The 23,733-nt window shown below is 45.4% G+C and overlaps 1 protein-coding gene across 1 annotated transcript in view; it reads right to left on the reverse strand.

Annotated features, from left to right (window-relative positions):
• agpat5 (1-acylglycerol-3-phosphate O-acyltransferase 5 (lysophosphatidic acid acyltransferase, epsilon)) overlaps positions 1-23,733 on the reverse strand; it is a 110,040-nt gene that overhangs the window by 65,599 nt on the left and 20,708 nt on the right. The window contains exons 3-4 of the mRNA XM_078398906.1: positions 21,900-22,015; positions 13,215-13,304 (exon numbers count right to left, since the gene is read on the reverse strand). Of these exons, the coding sequence (XP_078255032.1) occupies positions 13,215-13,304; positions 21,900-22,015 (206 nt within the window). The remainder of the gene's footprint in view (positions 1-13,214; positions 13,305-21,899; positions 22,016-23,733) is intronic.

Below are 23,733 nucleotides of genomic sequence, written 5' to 3' on the forward strand. Positions count from 1 at the left end.
AGTCGTTCCCTCTCCCCTCGCCCCTCATCTCCACTCGCCTCTCCCCCGGCCCCGCCCCGGCAGAGATTCGCACGTCGACAGTCAGCGTTGAACGCACGGGCACTGGTAAGTGCCTTTCACAGCCCACGGCTCCATGGAGGGGAGTGGGCGTGGCGGCCGAGTGGGTGGAGGGGAGGAGGAGGAGAGTGGGGGTGGGGGGAGGAGGGGGAGAGTGGGGGGAAAGGGGGACTGTGGGAGGCAGGAGAGAGTGGGGGTGTGGAGGAGGGGAGAGAGGTGGGGGTCAGGAGAGGGGGGGAATAGGGGTGGGGAGGGGGGAATGGGGGTAGAGGCAGGGTTGGGGGTGGAGGCAGGGTTGGGGGTGGAGGCAGGGGAGGGACAAGTGGGGGTGGGGTAGGGGGGATGAAGTGGGTCAGTGGGGGGAGGAGGGGGGGGATAAGGGGGATTGAGTGGGGGAGGGTGCTACACCAATACAGGAGAGGCTTTGAGTCCAGGGCTCACTCAGTGATGACACCCTCTCCTCTTCCCTGTTTCCCCTGTACGAGGAATGGGCCCAACGGGTCCACTCGGTCTAGTAACATACTAATTGTACATTTCAGATCCAGACTTATATGTAAGCCTATAATCCATGGTATGTTACAGATAATATCAAAGGACATCGCAAGTTTATTGTTCAAGGTCTTGCTCAAAATGACAAAATTGGGAGCCTAATACAATTTAGTAACAGCTGGGAAATATCAAAGCGCTTTTTGAACATTACGCGGAAAACAAATTTTGGCAAAGACAATATATCAATTGAAATGTTGCAATTGCTCCATCACGAGAACCATGAGAAAAAGTTATCTGGCAAGAACCATAAAGCTGCAAAACAGTTTCTGTTTTATAATTAACAGTTCTGTTAAATTTATCTTATATGATAGCACGCAACATTATAATACATATACAGTGTCCTCCATAATGTTTGGGACAAAGGCCCATCATTTATTTATTTGCCTCTGTACTCCACAATTTGAGATTTGTAATAGGAAAAAAAATTACATGTGGTTAAAGTGCACATTGTCAGATTGCAATAAAGGCCATTTTATACATTTTGGTTTCACCATGTAGAAATTACAGCTGTGTTTACACAGAGTCCCCCCATTTCAGGGCACCATAATGTTTGGCTTCACATGTGTTTGTAATTGCTCAGGTGTGTTTAAATGCCTTTTTAATACAGGCATAAGAGAGCTCCCAGTACCAAGTCTTTCCTTCAGTCTTTCCATCACCTTTGGAAACTTTTATTGGTGTTTATCAACATGAGGACCAAAGTTGTGCCAATGCAAGATAAAGAAGCCATTATGAGACTGACAAAACAAGAATAAAACTGTTAGACATCAGCCAAACCTTAGGCTTACAGAAATCAACTGTTTGGAACATCATTACGAAGAAAGAGCACTGGTGAGCTTACTATTCGCAAAGGGACTGGCAGGCCAAGGAAGACCTCCACAGCTGATGACAGAAGAATTCTCTCTATAATAAAGAAAAATCCCCAAACACCTGTCCGACAGATCAGAAACAATCGTCAAGAGTCAGGTGTGATTTGTCAATGACCACTGTCCGCAGAAAACTCTTGGTTCCAGAGCTTAGCTGGTTTATCCAGCAGGCCAAGGAAGTCGGCTATGGGGATAGATGTGCTGGCTCCAGCTGGGCTGAGGTTCCAGAGCCTCGGCCGCAGGTTGCAAATTCAACCCACCGATCGGTCATGGAAGTCCCGGAGGTCGAGATTGGCTGCCTTGCCCAGCCTAGGTGCCACGTTTTCAGGGAGACTTCCAGGGCGGGGGGATTTCTCGCAGAACCCCTAGTGACCTTTAGCGGCCGAATTGACAAATTGGCCATGGAAGCCCCGAATAGGTCGAGATTGGCTGCCTTGCCCAGCCTAGGTGCCACATTTTCGGGGAGACTTCCAGGGTGGGGGGGATTCCTCGCGGAACCCCTAGCGACCGAATTGACTAATTGCAATTACCGACTGTTTTGCGGAAAAATGTGAGGTGAAATTGGAATGACGGAAATGAAATAAGCGTAAACTTTCAGCCAAATTCGGAAGGGTTGGGAGGGGTGAATTACAAACACCTGTGAAGCCATGTGTCCCAAATATTATGGTGCCCTGAAATGGGGGGACTGTAGGGACATAGGGATTGGCCAGGTAATAGAACCCTCGGATTGGGTTACGGTCACGGGGTGAGGGAGCGCGGGGTATTTAAATGCTTGGCGCCAAACGTTAGTTTAGAGATTAGATTAGTGAGTGAAGTTAGTGTTCGTCCAGAAAGAAGTCTGTTGCGTTTGTCACGGGTTTTATACCAATAAAGTATTTGGATAATACCACTCGTCTGGACTCACTACATTGGTGACCTCGAACGTAGGAAGAAAGCAGCAGCATGTCGCAGGCGGGAGCGAGCGCGGGCGAAATTCATCTACCGCCATTCTGGGCCCATCAGCCGCACCTGTGGTTTGTGCAGGCAGAATCACAGTTCCATCTTAAAAAGGTGGAGGAAGACCAGGAGAAGTACCACCACCTGGTGAGCTGTCTGCAGGCGGAGGTGGCTGCGCGAGTCAGCCGATACCTGACCAGTCCACCCCAAACGGACCAGTACGTGGGGCTCAAGAAGCTTCTGCTGCGGACCTTCGGCTGGGCCCAGAGCCAGCGGGCTCTGAAGCTCCTCCATTTGCCAGACCTGGGGCAGCGACTGCCGTCGGAGCTGATGTCCGAGATGCTGGCTTTGGCGGGCGACCATCAGCCGTGCATGATATTCGAAGCGGCCTTTCGGGAGAAGCTACCTGGGGACGTCAGGTTGGTGTTGGCGGACGTCCCTTTTGAAGATCCGGTAGCGTTCGCCGAGAAGGCCGACACGCTCGTTAAGGAGCGCAACACCCGAGACGGCTCCGTTAACCGGGTCTCGAGGCCCAGCGGCAGTCGGGGGTGCGGCCGGGAGAGCGACGCATCGGCCGCTATTTCGCAGTCGGCCCGCCAAGAGAGGGCGGCGGCGCCTGTTCATTGGCAGCGGGCTCGACCAACAGAGCCGGATAGGCGTGGCTGGTGCTCTTTCCATCGGCAGTGGGGCAGCGAGGCACGAAGCTGTAGATCCCCGTGTTCGTTTCCGGGAAACGCCTGGGCCGATCGACTGTAGAGGCAGTCTCGGTTGGCCGTAACCACCGCCTCTACGCTACGGATCAGAGTACCGGGATCGTTTTCCTAGTGGATACGGGAGCGGTCGTAAGTATTGTGCCCCCCTATGACTGTGAAGTTCGAGTGGGGGAAAAGGGACCGCCCCTAATTGCAGTGAATGGTAGCACCATCCGTACATACGGTAAAAGGACCATGTCCCTGTCCTTCGAGTCCAGGACTTACCGTTGGGAATTCATCGTTGCGGATGTGGGCCAGGCCATATTGGGGGCAGATTTCCTATGGGCGTTTTCCTTGGTCGCAGACGTCCGAGGGAGGGGCCTACAACCCTCGGCTGATGTACGGCCTCGGGGTACTGGGCCAGAGGCTTCTACAAGAGCCGCCCCACCCAGCCTAGTTATCCAGTCCATTACCACGGCTTCCGGTCAGTTCGATGCGGTCCTAGCCGACTTCCCGCAGCTCCTCGTCCAGCGTTTTGATTCACCTTCGGAGAAGCACGGGGTCGTCCATTTCATCCCAACCGAAGGGCCGCCGGTTTTTGCCCGGGCACGGCGCCTCCCACCCGACAAGCTGGCCAGGGCGCGAGAGGAGTTCCTAAACTTGGAGAGGTTGGGAATTATTCGGCCTTCGAGTAGTCCGTGGGCCTCCCCCTTGCACATGGTTTCCAAAGCGTCTGGGGGGTGGAGACCATGTGGTGACTTCCGTCGACTCAACGCGGCAAAACGGCCGGACCGCTATCCGATTCCACACATTCAGGACTTTTCAGCTAGCCTGGAGGGGGCGACAATATTTTCAAAAATTGATTTGGTGCGGGGATACCATCAGATCCCGGTCCACCCGCCGGACATTCCAAAAACAGCGACCATTACCCCGTTCGGACTGTTTGAGTGGTTGCGTATGCCTTTCGGCATTAAAAATGCAGCTCAGGCATTCCAGCGTCTGATGGACAGGGTGGGTCGAGGGTTGCCGTTTGTCTTTATTTATCTAGACGATATTTTGATTGCCAGCTGTTCGGTCCAGGAGCTCTTGGTCCACCTCCGCACGGTGTTCCAGAGGCTGCAAGACCATGGCCTGATTCTCCATCCGGACAAATGCCAATTCGGCCTGTCCGCGGTGGATTTTTTGGGTCACCGGGTTACTCCGGCCGGTGCCACTCCTTTACCAGCTAAGGTGGACGCGGTCCGCTCTTTCCCCCGCCCGACTACCATCAAGGGCTTGCAGGAATTCGTGGGCATGGTCAATTTCTATCATCGGTTCGTGCCTGCAGCAGCTCGGGTTATGCGCCCCCTTTTTCAATGTCTCGCAGGTAACCCCGCGGAGTTGGTATGGTCCGTAGCTGCGGAGACGGCTTTTGTTGCGGTCAAACAGGCCCTCGCCAACGCCACCATGCTGGTGCACCCGCGCACCTCCGCCCCCACAGCTCTGACGGTGGATGCCTCAGACGTGGCGGTGGGTGAGGTTTTGGAGCAGGAGGTCGACGGTAATTGGCAGCCTCTGGCGTTTTTCAGCAGGCAGCTCTCTCGAGCGGAGCTCAAGTACAGTGCGTTCGATAGGGAGCTCCTGGCCCTTTATTTAGCAGTCCGCCACTTCCGTTATTTTTTAGAAGGCCGTTCTTTCGTGGCCTACACGGATCACAAACCTTTGACATTCGCTTTTGCTAAGGTTTCTGATCCGTGGTCGGCTCGCCAGCAGTGGCACCTAACCCTCATTTCGGAGTTTACGACCGATGTCCGTCATATTGCGGGTAGGCTGAATGCCGTTGCTGATGCCCTGTCCCGGCCGGCCATTCCCTCCGTAGCCGAGGTTAGTAAACATGTGGATTTCCAGGAGCTAGCGGAGGCTCAGCGCCTGGAAGGGACTGCCGCGGTGTACGCCTCCACAACCTCGGGACTGCGTTTAGAGCAGGTGGCGTGTGGCCCCACAGGTACCAAGTTGTGGTGCGACGTTACTCTCCCACGCCCTCGCCCGGTGGTGCCTGGGCACGCGCCTGCATTCCGTGCCAGACCTCCAAAGTCCATCGTCATGTCCAGCCCCCATACCAGAGATTCGAGGTTCCCCCCGCCCGTTTTTTCCACATCCATGTGGATTTGGTGGGTCCATTGCCCTATTCTAGGGGTTACACTCATCTACTGACGGTGGTTGATCGGTTCACTCGTTGGCCGGAGGCGCTCCTGTTGTCGGACACCTCGGCGGCCTCCTGTGCACGGGCCCTGGCGTTGCATTGGGTGGCTCGTTTCGGGGTCCCGGCTATCATCACTACAGATCGGGGAGCCCAGTTCACCTCGTCCCTCTGGGCCGCGCTGGCGCAGCTGTATGGTGCTCGATTACAGCAGACCACCGCCTATCATCCCCAAGCCAACGGGATGGTTGAGCGTTTCCATCGGCAGCTGAAGGCGTCCCTCTGTGCTCGCCTGACTGGCTACGATTGGGCTGACCAGCTGCCTTGGGTCCTCCTCGGCATTCGTACGGCCCCGCGGGCTGAGCTGGGCACATCTTCGGCCGAGCTCGTCTACGGTTCGCCCCTGCGGGTGCCGGGCGACATTCTCCCTTCCACTCCCGCCTTGCCGCCATCCGTCACGTCAGTCTTGGGCTCCCTCCGGGAACGGGTGGGTTCTCTGGCTCCAGTCCCGACCTCCAGTCACGGAAGCACAGCAGTTCACGTTCCTTCGGAATTGCGGAGCTGTGATTTCGTGTTTCTTCGGAAAGATTGCCACCGCCCCCCTCTCCAGCCGGTTTACCAGGGCCCGTTCCAGGTGCTCAAAAGAGGGACTGTAACCTTCACCTTGCAGGTAGGAATTCGTCAGGAGCTTGTTTCAGTGTCCCGTCTCAAGCCGGCCCATTTGGACCAGGACCTCCCCGTGTCGGTGGCTCAGCCGCCGCGCCGGGGCCGGCCTGTGGCTGCTCGACTGGTCCCGTCAGCGGCGCCCAGTTTACCACCTCTTGGGCCTCCGCCGCCTATGGTTGGTCCCGGGCTGCCGTTGTTCATCAAGTGCCCCCCGTCACCTACACCCTCCGCTCCAGTGGACCCCCCATCGCCTCCAGCGGCGGCGTCCACCCCGCCTCCTGTCACCCTGGGGGTTTCGGTTTCCCCCCTCCATACACGTTCTGGGCGGGAGGTTCGGCCGCCCGTGAGGTATGGTTTCGAGGGTTCTGGGGGAGGTCATGTAGGGACATAGGGATTGGCCAGGTAATAGAACCCTCGGATTGGGTTACGGTCACGGGGTGAGGGAGCGCGGGGTATTTAAATGCTTGGCGCCAAACGTTAGTTTAGAGATTAGATTAGTGAGTGAAGTTAGTGTTCGTCCAGAAAGAAGTCTGTTGCGTTTGTCACGGGTTTTATACCAATAAAGTATTTGGATATTTGGATGGTATTATGTATAAACACTGCTGTAATTTCTACATGGTGAAACCAAAATGTATAAAAATGGCCTTTATTAAAATCTGACAACGTGCACTTTAACCACGTGTGATTTTTTTCTATTACAAATCTCAAATTGTGGATTACAGAGGCAAATAAATAAATGATGGGTCTTTGTCCCAAACATTATGGAGGGCACTGTACAACTTTTAGCAATAGTGGGGCAATTAGAGTTGAATTGAGGAATGAGCTCTTATCATTGGTGATGGATTCAGACAGGATACATTACCCCTCTGATTAATATGCCACAAACTTTGTAAAATGAAGCAACTTTTTAATCTTCCATGTACAATATGTTCATTGGCATTGGTCACAACACCTTGACTAACCGTTTCCCTCTGTGGTGCACAACTTCACTTGAATCTTACTGAGATGACAATTTAACAATTACTTCGAAATGTACATAATATTAATAATGGCATAGAACACTACAGCACAAGAACGGGCCCTTCGACCCACAATGTTTATGTCAAACATGATGCAAGTTAAACTGATCTCATCTGCCAGCATGTGATGCATATCCTTTTATTCCTTGCACTTCCATGCGCTTATTTAGATTTTTTAGATTTAGAGATACAGCGCAGAAACAGGCCCTTCCGGCCCACCGGGTCTGCCCGTCCAGCGATCCTCGCACATTAACACTAGTCCTACACCCACTAGGGACAATTTTTACATTTACCCAGCCAATTAACCTACATACCTGTACGTCTTTGGAGTGTGGGAGGAAACAGAAGATCTCGGAGAAAACCCACGCAGGTCACGGGGAGAACGTACAAACTCGGTACAGACGGCGCCCGTAGTCAGGATCGAACCCAAGCCTCCGGCGCTGCATTCGCTGTAAGGCAGCAACTCTACCGCTGCGCCACCGTGCCGCATCTTAAAAGCCTCTTAAACATTACTATCATGTCTGCCTCCACCAGCACTCTTGGCAATGTGTTCCAGGCCCCCACCACTCTATATTCAAAAAAACTTGTCCCGCGCATCTCTATTAAACTTTCCCCAACTCACCTTCTAGCTTTGCCCTCTAGTGTTGGACATTTCTACCTGGGGTAAAAGGCTGATTGTATAAATGCACTAAAGAGGAACTGCAGATGCTATTTTAGTAACTCAGCAGGTCAGGCAGCATCTTAGGAGAAAATGGGTAGGTGCTGTTTCGGGTTGAGACCCTAATCAGAGGGACAAGGTTCTCGACCAGAAACGTCATTATCCATTTTCTCCTGAGATACAGCCTGACCCACTGAGTTACTCCAACATTTTGTGTCTATCTCTGACTATCTACTATATCTATGCCTCTCATAATTTTATATACTTCTATCAAGTCTCCCCTGAACCTCTGACATACCAAAGAAAAAAATCCAAATGTATCCAACCTCTCCCTGCAACTGAAACCCTCTAATCCAGGCAGCATTTTGGAAACCTTCTCAGAATGTCCAATGATGGTGTGGTTAATAGCTACTACGAGCAAATGCAATTGAAACTTTGAACTTTTGTACTACATTCCCTTCACAAAAGCAGCATTTCACGTACTCCGATATTTGCACTATAAATACAGAGTAAGCCCAATGCAGAACTTATTTCCAGTTTACGTATTTTAAGGATATACTGTTGCTGCCATTGTAAATTAACCAAGTTACGTAACCATGGCAACATGATGGCGTAATGGTAGAGCAAGTGCGCGAGCATCCCGGGTTCGACCTTGACTACGGGTGCTTGTCTGTACGGAGTTTGTACATTGACTCAATAGACAATAGACAATAGACAATAGGTGCAGGAGTAGGCCATTCAGCCCTTCGAGCCAGCACCGCCATTCAATGCGATCATGGCTGATCACTATCAATCAGTACCCCGTTCCTGCCTTCTCCCCATACCCCCTCACTCCGCTATCCTTAAGAGCTCTATCCAGCTCTCTCTTGAAAGCATCCAACGAACTGGCCTCCACTGCCTTCTGAGGCAGAGAATTCCACACCTTCACCACCCTCTGACTGAAAAAGTTCTTCCTCATCTCCGTTCTAAATGGCCTACCCCTTATTCTCAAACTGTGGCCCCTTGTTCTGGACTCCCCCAACATTGGGAACATGTTATCTGCCTCTAATGTGTCCAATCCCCTAATTATCTTATATGTTTCAATAAGATCCCCCCTCATCCTTCTAAATTCCAGTGTATACAAGCCCAATCGCTCCAGCCTTTCAACATACGACAGTCCCGCCATTCCGGGAATTAATCTAGTGAACCTACGCTGCACGCCCTCCATAGCAAGAATATCCTTCCTCAAATTTGGAGACCAAAACTGCACACAGTACTCCAGGTGCGGTCTCACCAGGGCCCGGTACAACTGTAGAAGGACCTCTTTGCTCCTATACTCAACTCCTCTTGTTACGAAGGCCAACATTCCATTGGCTTTCTTCACTGCCTGCTGAACCTGCATGCTTCCTTTCATTGACTGATGCACTAGGACACCCAGATCTCGTTGAACTCCCCCTCCTCCTAACTTGACACCATTCAGATAATAATCTGCCTTTCTATTCTTACTTCCAAAGTGAATAACCTCACACTTATCTACATTAAACTGCATCTGCCATGTATCCGCCCACTCACACAACCTGTCCAGGTCACCCTGCAGCCTTATTGCATCTTCCTCACAATTCACACTACCCCCCAACTTAGTATCATCTGCAAATTTGCTAATGGTACTTTTAATCCCTTCGTCTAAGTCATTAATGTATATCGTAAATAGCTGGGGTCCCAGCACCGAACCTTGCGGTACCCCACTGGTCACTGCCTGCCAACCCATTTATCCCCACTCTTTGCTTTCTGTCTGTTAACCAATTTTCTATCCATGTCAGTACCCTACCCCCAATACCATGTGCCCTAATTTTGCCCACTAATCTCCTATGTGGGACCTTGTCGAAGGCTTTCTGAAAGTCGAGGTACACCACATCCACTGACTCTCCCTTGTCAATTTTCCTAGTTACATCCTCAAAAAATTCCAGTAGATTTGTCAAGCATGATTTCCCCTTCGTAAATCCATGCTGACTCGGAACGATCCCGTTACTGCTATCCAAATGCTCAGCAATTTCGTCTTTTATAATTGACTCCAGCATTTTCCCCACCACTGATGTCAGACTAACTGGTCTATAATTACCCGTTTTCTCTCTCCCTCCTTTCTTAAAAAGTGGGATAACATTTGCTATTCTCCAATCCACAGGAACTGATCCTGAATCTATAGAACATTGAAAAATGATCTCCAATGCTTCCACTATTTCTAGAGCCACCTCCTTAAGTACTCTGGGATGCAGACCATCAGGCCCTGGGGATTTATCAGCCTTCAGTCCCATCAGTCTACCCAAAACCATTTCCTGCCTAATGTGGATTTCCTTCAGTTCCTCCATCACCCTAGGTTCTCCAGCCCCTAGAACATTTGGGAGATTGTGTGTATCTTCCTCAGTGAAGACAGATCCAAAGTAACGGTTTAACTCGTCTGCCATTTCTTTGACCCCCATAATAAATTCCCCTGCTTCTGTCTTCAAGGGACCCACATTTGCCTTGACTATTTTTTTCCTCTTCACGTACCTAAAAAAACTTTTGCTATCCTCCTTTATATTATTGGCTAGTTTACCCTCGTACCTCATCTTTTCTCCTCGTATTGCCTTTTTAGTTAACTTTTGTTGCTCTTTAAAAGAGTCCCAATCCTCTGTCTTCCCACTCTTCTTTGCTATGTTATACTTCCTCTCCTTAATTTTTATGCTGTCCCTGCGCGAGATTTCTCCGAGATCCTCAGTTTCCACCCCACACTCCAAAGATGTTTTACAGGTTAATTGGCTTGGTATAAATATAAATTGTCCCAAGTGTGTGTAGGGTAGTGTTAATGTGCGGGGATCGCTGGTCGGTGCGGACTCGGTGAGCCGAAGGTTTTTTTTTTTCCCGCACTGTACCGCTAAATATTAACATGGAGTTTCACGCCTCAAGTTCTTCTTTAAAACGGTATTTCAAACTCCCACACCCTCCCCTCCCATTTCCCCCTCTTCTATTTCTCTTCCAAAATTCAGCCATGTCTTGCCTCATTTTCTGTACCTGATGTAACATGCAATTCACTCAACAAATGTGACGTGCGGTTTGCCACCGACATGCTTGCGCATAGATCAATGCATAATACATTTGTATGCTTGGTCAAGGAATTGCACAGTTGCTTGCTCTTTTCGCTCAAATCCCAAGTGCGTTGTAGAGGGCTCTATGCTATTTCCAGCTCAAGTTTCTATCTTATGTCAATTTTGCTCAGGATGTAGTGCGTCAAGACATGGATAAACCAAATCAAGATTTGCAATATAAAAATAATCTGCTGGAGGAACTGGGCGGGGACGGGGGAAAGTGGGAGAGAGGAGAGGCAGATGAAGAGGGAGAGGAATTGTTGACATTTTGGGTCAAAACCTGGATCAGGACCAGGAGTGAAGAAAGCCAGTGCAAAGAGGAACGGAAATATCTTGTAATCAAAATGCCACATTAAGCCCAAGTACCTTACAGTTTAAGACAGCGCTTCTCAACCATTTTATCCTTACGGAACCCTTGAAATAATTTATGTCTCAGGGAACCCCTACATAAAAATTATTATATATCTTTATCAATCTCTTTCTTTCTCTTTCATAAACTTAAAGTTCATAAGGCAAACAATACACAAACGTTTCATAAACTAACAAAAACATACATAAACACAAACTTTTCATAAACTAACAAAAATAAATATAAACATACTTAAATTTTTTAAATTCATATAACATCCCTAAATGATGGGCAAAAATGACTAAATAACGTTGGTGAATGAGTGACTGTATCTGGATGCCAGGAAGCACAGGCAGGGCTGATGGAGACCGTGCATGTGTCTGTACTCAAGTGAGTCACTTAGTGATACACGAATCCGTCATGTACAGCTCCTGTCCACTGACCACTAAAGGCCATTTCACACTGGCGCCGTATAGACGTCGCTAAATATATTCGCTATGATTATTATACTTTTAAGTGATATAACAGGTTGACTTTATTATAACACCCAAGAATTTGCCAAGAATATGCCGTACGTGTACAATAAAATTACGATTATAAACACAAAAATGACTCAAAATTGTATTTACATATGATTAGCCTATTTATCACTATTTCTCTCGGAACCCCTAGCGACCTCTCTCGGAACCTTACGGTTCCTGGGAACCCCGGTTGAGAAACGCTGGTTTAAGATGATTGCTCCATAGATTTGCCATGGAAAATCAAATACAGTGATGCCTGGCAAATAGACATACAGTCAATCATGCTTAATGTCCCAAGCAACTGAACTGAAACAATGGAGTCGATCAGTGAATTATTTCCAAAACCAAAACAAAGTCAAATTTTAACTCTTACTCCAAATAATTATGTGAACAAGATTATCGACAACCTGATGATACTGCTGTTCACCAATATCCCTAATGGCCTATTGTCAGGATGCACTTCCAACAACTAAAAATACATTTTGTAAGAATAAACCTTCATTGGTTCTTTATTCCTCATGGTGGAGGAAAGTTAACAACCATACACAAGAATATTAAATTGTGAGTTACGGTAAAACTTGGAAGCATCCACCTTGTAACTTTTCCCTCACTACCCTGAAGTTATGTGAAATGGTTCCATAATTCTTTGACAGAGTATTGTCTTAAATGCTGCAATGTTTAATTTTGGATTAAAATTAACAATTTCACTTTAAACATGGTATGTTCACCAGAATATTGGAGAATACCTCAGAATCCACACTGAAAGGAAGATGCTACCCTTTAGGGTTACTTAATTGAAAATTAATCTAGAAATATATTAATTTACTTATCTACAGGTCCACTCTTGGTTCCAGAGCCTTGCCGTATTATCTGTTTTGCCGGACCAGAGGTCACGGCCTGGGGAGCAGAGATCGGCCACGGAAGACGGCTACGAGAACCGATCTGTCGGCTCCGGCCGGGGTTTTTAGTTCCAGCTCCGGCCGCAGGCAGCAAATTCACTCGGCTGATTGTCCGCAGAAGCCGACTATGGGAAGGATCTGTCGGCTCCAGCCAGGCCAGAGTTTCAGAACCCCGGTCGCAGGTGGCAAATTCGACCTGCCAATCGGCCACGGAAGTCCCGATGAGGTAGAGATCGGCTGCCCCACCCAGCATAGGAGCCACATTTTTGGGGGGACTTCAAAGGGTGGTGGAGGGGATTTTGTCCGGATTAAAGAGGGGGGCCGGACCATCAGCTGCCGGGAAATCGGTGGTGCACATGTACTTCGTAATCAACTGCGAATCCAACTGATCTTCACAATCATTTCTATTTCCAAGCCTTCTGATTTTTGGGTACAACTTCAAGCTTGCATCCACCATGCAGTGTGAAGTTACAGCTGGTGATGCAGCAACAATAAGAAGGACACAAAATAAAATTTATTTTGTGCAACAAAAGAGTTAGCAACTGGACGAGAAAATTTCATTGTTCCAAAATTAATGAATGTTACAAACAAGTCATCATCCACTTGTGCACACGCAGAGGGTATTAGAAAGAAAGAAAGAAAGAATCAATACTGCAAAATGCAAAGTTAAATATACTTTAGGCAATATTTATTCATCAAGATCTAAACAAGAATGAAATACTTACTGGGGTTCCTGATTTTATCTGTTGTTGTAGTTTATTAGTCATTGCCCCTTCGCTAAATTTGGCACTTCGCTTAACATATATTCCTCCATGCTACAAAATAACATAGATAAGGTTCATTAGGTTTCAAAATAGAATCATTAAAAATCCAACATAACCAGCTAAACAAGTGTTTTGACAGCAGGTATTAATGTTAAAAACAGAAAATTGTCCATGTATAAACTGCATTGGTTCTGGTCACGCTCGCACAGTATCAATTTTCTACTTTGACATTCTTAGGCTAACGTGTAAAAAACGGCAGTAACAATAGTGTACAATTGCAGATGATGTTATGCATGCGCGCGTTTCATGCATGCGTGTAATTATGTCCCAGCTCAGGGTAAACTTTTATAGTTTCATAAAAATTATAACTTTGAACATAGCAAGGGGATTTGGTTTTATTCAGCAGAGTTAAACGAGTCAGAGCACCAAGCTTTTGCTTTCTTCCCTAGGAACACCACAGCAAAGTCTGATCTCTGACTTTGTCACTTCCACATGAAGAGGGTGGCTCAACATTTTTCTGGATGTTTATTTGCATAGTCACCAAATTTGCCAAATTCACAAGGTGGAATTGTCAAACTGTCTGCCAAATTAAATAACTGGTGACCAGAATTTAAAAATCAAGGCCACCACCGTAACCAAGGATGAGTCTCACCCTGGTCATTCCCTCTTCTCCCATGTCCCATCAGGCAAGAGGTACAGAAGTGTGAAAACGCACACCTCCGGATTCAGGGACTGTTTCTTCCCAGCTGTTAACAGGCAACTGAACCATCTTATCACCAACTAGTGAACAGTCCTGAGCTACCATCTAGGTCATTGGAGACTCTTGGACTACCTTTAATGAGACTTTACTGGACTTTATCTTGCACTAAACATTCTTCCCTTTGTTGTCTATCTGTACACTGTGGACGGCTTGATTGTAATCACGTATAGTCTTTCCGCTGACTGAATAGCATACAATAAAAAGCCTTTCACTGTTCCTCTGTACATTTGACAACAAACTAAACTAAATCAGTGCCATCTTTCCATATGATACCTGGTCAGCCATGTATATGCAATGGCACCTAAATTTACATTTTCAGCATGGTCTTCTCCAAAAGTCCTATTTTACACAGGATAATTAAATATTCAACTCAATTATTTGTTTCAGACAATAAAATCCAGCATCAATGATTCCAGCAAATCTTATAACATCCACAAGTGCAGGACGAGTAATGAAAAACATGCTCCTTTTATCTAACGCTCCGTAGAATTTCCTGAAAATAACGTGGAGCAATATATTGCTCGTTCCAGCAAAATAATGACAGATATTATCAGCAAGAAAGAACAGTGAAAGGAAAACGAAATAATTTGTACCAAAATGTTCATGTTGCAGCTCTATCGGACTTTGGATAGGGACCATTTAGATTAATGGGTACAGTTCTGGCCGCCCCATTGTAGGACAGATTTGGAGAAGGTGCAGGGGAGATTTACCAGAATGCCATCTGCATTAGAGGGTTTCAGCTGCTGGAAGAAGTTGGACAGTCTTGGATGTTTCCTTAGGAACGTCAGAGGTTGAGGGGAGATTTAATAGAAGTATAAAAATTATGAAAAGCATAGATAGTCAACCTTTTTCCCCAGGGTGGAAATGTCCAACATATGGGGCACAGCTATAAAGGTGAGATGGGGATAGTTTAATGGCGATGTGCGGGGTAAATTTTTTAAAAAACAGACGCAATAGTGGGGGCCTGGAATGCTTTGCCTGGGGTGGTGGTGGTCGAGAAGTATACGATAGTGGTGATTAAGGGGTTTTTGGATAGGCACATTGAAGTGCAACGAATAGAGGGATATGGATCATGTACAGGCAGTTGAGGTCAGTTCAACTTGGTATCATGTTTGACACCAACATTGAAGCCAAAGGGCCCATTCCTGTGCTATGTGGTTTGATGCTCCATGTTAAAACACCACAAGCCACTTGGATTGTGAGGTCCAAGGGGTGGGAGCAGGGATGCCAACAGTTCCATAATGTATAGGATGCGGCACCTCCGGAAAGGTTTGTGCCCCATGTGACACTAACTTGTGATGATATTTTCACCTTCGAACCAGTATCATTGGGGAAGGAGTAGAAACAGAAATCTCCAGGACTGTCAAAATTCCTGAAGGAGAAAAGCTGATAAAGTTTACCTCGATGAGTTGCTTCGTTTATGCTGAAGCCGTGTGCCACATGATGGTGATCATGAAGCTGCAGCCGAAGACAAGGTAAAAACTTGACTCCTCCCAGCCACGTCAGCTGGAACTTACACAATGTTGAACGTTGAGCAATGAGCACTAGCCAGGCCACAAACTAAGCATCTCAATGGTACTAACAGCAATTTAAAAGATTTCTGATAGACAACTGTTTCAGACATGACGGACTGCAAGCCATTTTCCTCTCTCCAATCACCTTCATTGCCCTGACCTCATTACTCTATTTTACTCTTGTTAGGAATTGAGGCCTGTGTGAGATTTTGTGTCTACCTTCGGTGTAAACCAGCATCTGTAGTTTGTTCCTATACAATGGGAAATGTTTGCTCTCTGACATAACCAGCTTTCAGAAAAATAAACTAGCTTTTATTTACTTTAAAATAGTTTGCAAAGTGGCTTTTACAGATTAATGGACAGATTACAGTAATGGGTAACTGGCAAATCCTGTACTTTCTCTTTCATTTAATTGCATAGAATGTTTAGTTAGAGGGAGCAGTTTGGTTAGATTAAGATGCTGCTGCGACAAGAATGGATTAGAGTGAGGCCCATTCACTAAATGCCTTACCCATACACATTGCACTAACACCCATAGATGGAAGAAAGGGCAACCACTACATTTACCACTAAATAGAAAGGAAGAGCGAATTCCTTAAATTAAAATTAATTCCTTATTAATTTTTGAAGGGCATGCGTATTTATTCCAGACTGCAGCTTAGGTCAAGTCAGGAAAAAACCTACATAGGCCAGCACAAGACAAGGAATTGAGTTCAGTATCGGAAACTCCACCTCACACGAATCACACAAGACCAGCTACAGAGGAAAGAGATACACTGTGAATTCATGAGAATGTTATCACAACTAAAAACTTTTAGGGGACATTTTGCAGAGATCTTTGCTATTTGTCTCAAGAGCACAGTTGTTAACTATCTACAGAATAGAAACTTCCATCTTTGGGCAGTAGATAGTCCTGACAATGCTGAAAAATCCACATATCACTATTATTTGCAAGTTGCTGAGCCTCCTGTGTTCTTTCCATCTGTTCTCTGGGTCCCAGACCTTTTGTTGGATCTTGGCCTTATGTTTGCAGTTGATCATTCTTGGTCATTCTTACCAAACCTCATCCTGCATTTCTTTTTACACAGATGCTGACAGATCTAAGAGCAATCCAATTCCATGGTTACTCTTCATCTCCAATTAATTCAGATTTGTTAGGTTGCCTGCAAATACAATAGTACTGTCTTTACAAGCTCATTGAAACTTGCTGCAAAATGGAGTGGGAACATTCAGGATGGTACAAAGCAGGAGTCCCTCTCGTGGATCACCGAAAAGCCTGAGCAAGCAATGGATGGAGTGAACTGCCACGACAACTACTCCAACCCTGCCTTATCGTCGGTGTCCCAGCAAGCAGGCCTGGTTCACCGCTGTAGAGGATCCACTCGCCGCGTACCAACGACGGAGGACCAGCTCGTCGCAGACTGTCAGAGGACCGAGGGTCGTCTGTTGATGACGAAGGACCCGTCGGTAAGCCCGGCTCGCGCACCGTGGATTCCAAACTTGTTCCAGCATCAATGGGAACCGTGCAGCTGGGAGCGAGGAGGGACCATGAGCGAGGTGGACGTCGAGAGCAAGGTGGACCAGCAAGAACAGTGGGGGACCTGGTGAGCGACCGCTGTGAATGAACGGACCAGATGGGTACAGGGCAGGGGGGGTTGGGGAAAGGAGGGTGTGCGCTGAGAAGGAAAGGGGAACTGGAGGTGGGGCTGCTGCCACGTGCGGCGACAGGCAGTAAGTAGATAGGACTGTTCGGTACTTTAGTAACTTTGTCGGCACCAAAACTTAGTGCCACTTGTGTACTGCCTAGGTTGTATGCAAAGCAAAGCTTTTCAATGTATCTAGGTACATGTGACAATACAGTGCCATTCATTCATTATTTGCAACGCTCGGAATAGCCTTATCATCCATCTCAAAATTCATAAAACTGGAGTGGAAGCAAATCAAATGTCAATGTAAGAATATGGTGGTTTCATGATTTAATTGCAATCTTTGACACAATTAAGGAATCCGAAGTCAGGACTGCACAGATAATGCCATATTTCCTTCAAAGGGAAGCGCGATGGAATGGTGGTTTTGAACAAGGGGACATGATTGCAAAATCAGTACCAGGCTGCTCCAGATTGATAAGAACCTCTTCACAATATTCTAGAGCACTTTTCCCAAATAAGCTATTGCAACTCAATAAATATTGAGATTGGCAATCATTTTTACAGTAAGCATGTATAATTTGTTCCAAAACATTCCGGTGTTCCAGAAATATCTTAATCATTTTGCCTTTACCACCATGAAGGTTATTTCTGACAAGATCTCACAATAAAAGGTTCATCCCTTGTGCCAGAATAAACAACCCGCAAACCGTTGAACAGATTTGGTCACGGTTGAAACCAACTGGCATTAGTAAAAACAAGATCAGCCCATTAGACCCTCCAGTTCCTGTCCAAAGAAGGGTTCTGACCCGGAATATCATCTATTCCTTTTCTCCAGAGATGCTGCCTAACTCGCCAAGTTACTCCAGCATTTTGTGTATATCTTCAGTGTGAACCAGTTCCTTCCTCCACAAGATCACACCATTTATGTGTTTATTCTCGTGCACGGCACCCCGATGACCTTCAAGATACAACAATGGACTTCAGACTGCGAGAATGCATAAAGTGCAAAGACCTATAGTGTTCATGGAAAGGGACTTATCCCTGCTTTCAGGGATGAGGCACTTTAGGTAAGCAGAAAGACTGGAACAGAAGTAAATCCACTAGAAGCGACTCAGACTCTAGTCAGACTCAGACAAAATCGTAAAGGTTCCAATGACAGAGAAAAAATTGGAAGAAAAAAAAAAGCAGCAAAAGTGACACCAGAAATAAAAAAATTTAAGTGCAGGAAAGGGTTCAGATCTGGAATTTAGTGGAAGTAGTTTCAATCACAGCATGCAACGGATCTGATTAACTGGGTTAAAAGGAAAATAAAATGAAGAGTTCAGGAATGCTGGAAAGGTGGTTTGTGAGCACGGCTAGCTTACACTGGCACAAAACTCGCACAGGCTCTCAGTGGCCACCTTACACCTGGTAACTTTATGAAATTCTGCAAAACAGTGACTTGGACAACCACACAGTCACTGGCTTAATGCGGTATCAGTTGCATTGTGAAATAAACTATCCATGATAGTACTCCCTCAGTGAAATTTAAGTGGAAGTGCTCCAAAAGATGTGCTGCTAACACAGGCTTGTGTATAGTGTCTTTCCCCTACGAGTTGCAGCACTGTCTCAGCTTCTTGGACAGTCTCGCTGATCCGCCAGCCACCAATTTGTGAGATACCCTTTTGAAAGCAAAATCAATCCAGTGCAACTAAAACTTGAGAAAGATGAAAGGCCTAGATGGTGGATGTGCAGAGGATGTTTCCAATAGTGGGAGAGTCTAGGACCCGAGGGCACAGCCTCAGAATAAAAGGGCGTAACTTTAGATTGGAGACGAGGAATAATTTATTTATTCAGGGCAATCTGTGCAATTCATTCTCACAGATGGCTGTGAAGGCCGAGTGATTGGGTATTTTTAAAGCGGAGATTGATAGGTTCTTGATTAGTAGGATGTCAAAGATTACAGGGAGAAGACAGAAGAAAGGAGTTCAGAGGGAAAATAGATCAGCCATGATAAAATGGCAGAGCAGACTCGATGGGCCAAATGGCCCATTTCAGCACCTATGTCTTATGGAGAACAAGACAGAAGTCAGGCATGCAAGACAGATGATAGGCCAATGGGCACCAGTGACCAACGAACTGACAGAGTTATGTAATTATAAACGTTTATGGAGATTTCTTCCACAGGATGTGTGAATCATTGACATGGTCAGTATTTGACATGGTCATCATGAACCTTAATTATTGGAATAAATTGCTTTGTCAGCCGTTTCAGAGGACAGCATATATATGCTAGATCCAGGAGACATTGGCATATTTTCTCTCTCACAGGAAACAAGTGAACCAAATGGGCTTTTATGACAATTGGAGTAATGTAATGTTTATGTATACTGCTTTTTACTTTTGTTCTTTAAAATAGTTCAATTAACTCTATTTAAATTCCTCACGTTAGGTTGTGATTTGAATCTGTCATTCCCTATTTTTAAAACACATGGTTCTGGATCTTTAGTCAACTACATAACTGCTAAATTATTGTTGGCAGTAATTCTGTGATTCTAATCTCTGAAAATGTTGCCAGCAATTTTATAATGTGACAATTGATTGCCATTTTCAATAAGAGAAGCAAAACACTTTAAATGCTGCACATCTAAAACAAACAGAAAATACTGGAGATATTTAGCCAGTCTGACAGCAAAGAAACAATTAACATTTCAGATCAACTTTTCATCATAACTGGGAAGACGGACAAAAAATTTAAGATACATAGAAAGAGGTGGAGAGAATAAATAAAGATTTGCAAAGGGCGAGAAGGCAGATGTGACTAACACACGGTGATTAAAAAGTGAGAGAGGCTGGTAAATACATTAGTGAATTACGAAAGGTGCAAATGGGAAAAGCAAAATAATTATTAGCTGCCTGACCTGATATTTTTATAATATTTTCTAATTTTGCATCAAAGAATGTGGTCGACAATGAAGCTGATGTCACAACATTTTTTCTGAATTTAGTTTAGTTTGTTTACACATGTACCAAAGTACAGTGAAAATCTTTTGTTGTGTGCTAACGTCAGTGGAAAGACAATACATGATAAATTTCTTAACACAAAATGAGCAAGTGCAAATGAACTGATTTTATAACCCTTCATGATGCCTCGGCCAGGCCACCAGCACAATCAAGGACCAGTCTCACCCTGGACATTCCCTCTTCTCCCCTCTCCCATCAGGCAAGAGGTACAGAAGTGTGAAAATGCAATTCAGAGATAGTTTCTTCCCAGCGGCTATCTGGCAAATGAATCATCCTACCAACAACTAGAGCGCAGTCCTGACCTACCATCTACCTCATTGGTGACCCTCGGACTATCTTTAATTGGACTTTAATGGACTTTGTCTTGCCCTAAATGTTATTTTATCCTGTGTCAGTATGCTGTGGACAGCTTGATTGTAATCATGTCTATTCTTGGTTCTTCGTCCTCCAAAATATTCCAAATGGAATTTAAACTGGAGGTGGCGGAGTAGGGACTTAAGCAAGAAGGACTTCTTGGAGAAGAGCTACCTTAAATTTAGTTGCGTCTGGTTGAGTAACTATAGTAGGGTGAAGACTATTCCATGCTTTAATTGTGCGTGGGAAGAATTAATTGCTATACACATCTGTTTTGGTAGCTGGTATCTCGAATCGAATGCCCTTGTCTGCTCCTGATAGGTTTGGATTTGGTGTAGATTTTGTAATCTCTGTTGAGCTGACCATTTAACATTTTGTAAAAACAGACCAAACAGGTCAGATATGGGCTTTATATCTGTCTTGGAGCGGGTTCCACCCCAATGAATTTAGAAGTTTGGTAACACTCGCTTCTCTCTCATAGGTATTTGTAACAAATCGAACTGCCTGTCTTTGGACACGTTCAATGGAAGAAATGTTTCTATTTGCGTATGGATCCCATGCTGCAACTGCGTAGTCCAAATGAGGTCTAACAAGAGTTAAGTATAACTTCTCCTTGATAGAAGTTCAACAATGATAAAAGTTGCATCTCAGAAAATTGAGTCTGACCATACCAATGTAGATCGTTCTGTAATTTCTTTTCACTGGCTGGATAGCATGCAACAAAAAGGCTTTTCACTTTAAGTAGACACAAAATGCTGGGGTAACTCAGCAGGTCAGGCAGCATCTCTGGAGAGAAGGAACGGGTGACGTTTCGGTTCTTGACCTTCTCTCCAGAGTTGCTGCCTGACCCGCTGAGTTACTCCAGCATTTTGTGTCTACCTTCAATTTAAGCCAGCATCTGCAGTTTTTATTCCTACATATCTTGCTACTTCACTGCGAATTCTCCTCAAGGTATGTCTACTTTGAAGAAGCTTTTTACTATATCTCAGTACACGTGACGATAAGCGAAACTTAACTTTGAAACCCAGAATTACTGATAAAATACAAAGTACGTGCTACAACACCAGGATAAGTGCTCAACCAAGAAAACAAAGCTCAATGCCAAAGTAGTATCTAAACTACCGATATACTTATCCTTTAGGACAGTAACTAACTTCATATTCAGCAATAACTATCTCCATGTTAACAAATACAAGCTAAATGATTAACTAAGAACCCCAATCCCAATGCTACATGAGAATCTAGAATGCCTTTACACAGTTAAACCATTTTTGGGACACCAAAAACTGGGGTTATCCAGTTACCACCTCCCTTCACTGGTTATCATGTTCCCTACATTCACTGAATTCAAGAGGTGGCACCGTACCTGGGAGAAGTACCATCCAAACAACGGAAGCCACTTCAGTCCATCCTTTAGGACATACCGCACATGGCCAAGTGCTCTTTGTCGGATGGCTAGCATGTCAGCAATGATCCAGTCAACTGAATGGGAAGAAAAATATATTGTTGACAGAAATTCCTAGTCAATTATGTTCATTAATACACACAGCCGCAAACAAAATAATTTTTACCTTAGAATTAAATAAGGTAGCTCAGCAAAAAAAATCCACAAGGATTCTCAAGTCCCTTTTAAATCCACTCTTCAACACGTAACAAAGCACTCTGCAATATTTCCAAGGAATGGCTATAACTATATTTGTAGAAGAACCTCAACAACCCTGGAATTTGAAAATAAATTTACTGCGTTTAATTTTAAGATGGAACCGACACGACATGTAGTCATGCCATTTATCAGAATTATTGCTTGGAAAAATTCCAACTTTTTAATAGACGCCTAAAAAAAAACCACTCGTGATTTAGTATTTGCAATCTTTAATTAAAGCAAGTAACAAAGCAAACGTATTCAGCATTATTTGGATTAATTATTTATAACTCATGGTTGTTAAACCTGTCACATAAATGTGAAGAGAATAAAGTAGGGTCAATCTTCCAACATGGAACAAGGCCCTTCGGCCCAACCTGCCCATGCCAACCAACATGCCCCATCCACACCAGTCCCACCTGCCTGCATTTGACCCCGATCTCTCAAAACCTTTCCTCTATATGTACTTGTCCAACTGTCTTTTATATGTTGTTATAGTCCCTGCCTCAAATTCCTCCTCTGGCAGCTTGTTCCATTTACCCACCACCCTCTGTGTGAAAAGGTTCCTATTAAACCTTCCCCTCTCACAAACCTATGTCCTCTGGTTCTTGATTCCCCTGCTCTGGGTAAAATATTTTGGATATCTACTCTTATCTATTCCCCTCTACAAGATCACCCCTCATTCTCCAGCGTTCCAATGAATAAAGTCCCAGCCTGCCCAATCTCTTTATTGCTCAGGCACTCGTACAGGCAACATCCCCATAAATTGGCAGTACAATGAAGATCCATGATGTGCCAGCTCATGGCTCCTGCTCCAAGATTCATACAATCTTTAAATAATCAGTTTGGTTTTGTTCCCGCACTCAAGACTTAATGTAAAAACCTACTCTGAATGCTTTGCTTCATTTCCATTTACTGTAAATAGACTGTTCAGCATTCATTATTTAAAAGTTAATGATATTCACTAAAACTAAATATTGGATTTTACAAAGAATTCCATCACAATGTAAATATTTTTTTAAAACAGCAAGTCCATTGAGATGGGTTTTTGCTTATCACTTTCTAGTGGTCTTCGACATACCACATATCCGAAAAATATCATCCCCCGCTGAAACAGCAATATAGAGCTCAACGTTATCACTTTTCTTATAATTATGCTAGCTCAAGACCAATACCACGTAGGCAGATACTTCCTTTAAAATATCAGGGACACAATCACTTTCATAGGTCACAAACCTCCATCTTCACCATCTCCCCAATAGCTGTTTAAAGACAAACCAGTCTTACCTGCCATCAGTTGTGCCCCCGTTCACACTTTGTTCCATCACCACTGTTTAGCCTCGCTCACATTTCCCAATTCCACTGCAGTTGCAGTTCGCTTCATATTAAAACCCTCACTCTTGCCTTCACCATTCATACATTTGACCACTCCACCATTTCCTGGCCGACTTCCTTTCTTCGATCCTACATTTATACTTACTACTTTTTATAAACTCTTCCAACCATTCCTGAACACACCTTCCTTTTCATCCATCATCCGGGCCTAATGAAATACACT

This window comes from Rhinoraja longicauda, chromosome 5 (assembly GCF_053455715.1).
Source record: "Rhinoraja longicauda isolate Sanriku21f chromosome 5, sRhiLon1.1, whole genome shotgun sequence".
Taxonomy (NCBI): Eukaryota; Metazoa; Chordata; class Chondrichthyes; order Rajiformes; family Arhynchobatidae; genus Rhinoraja; species Rhinoraja longicauda.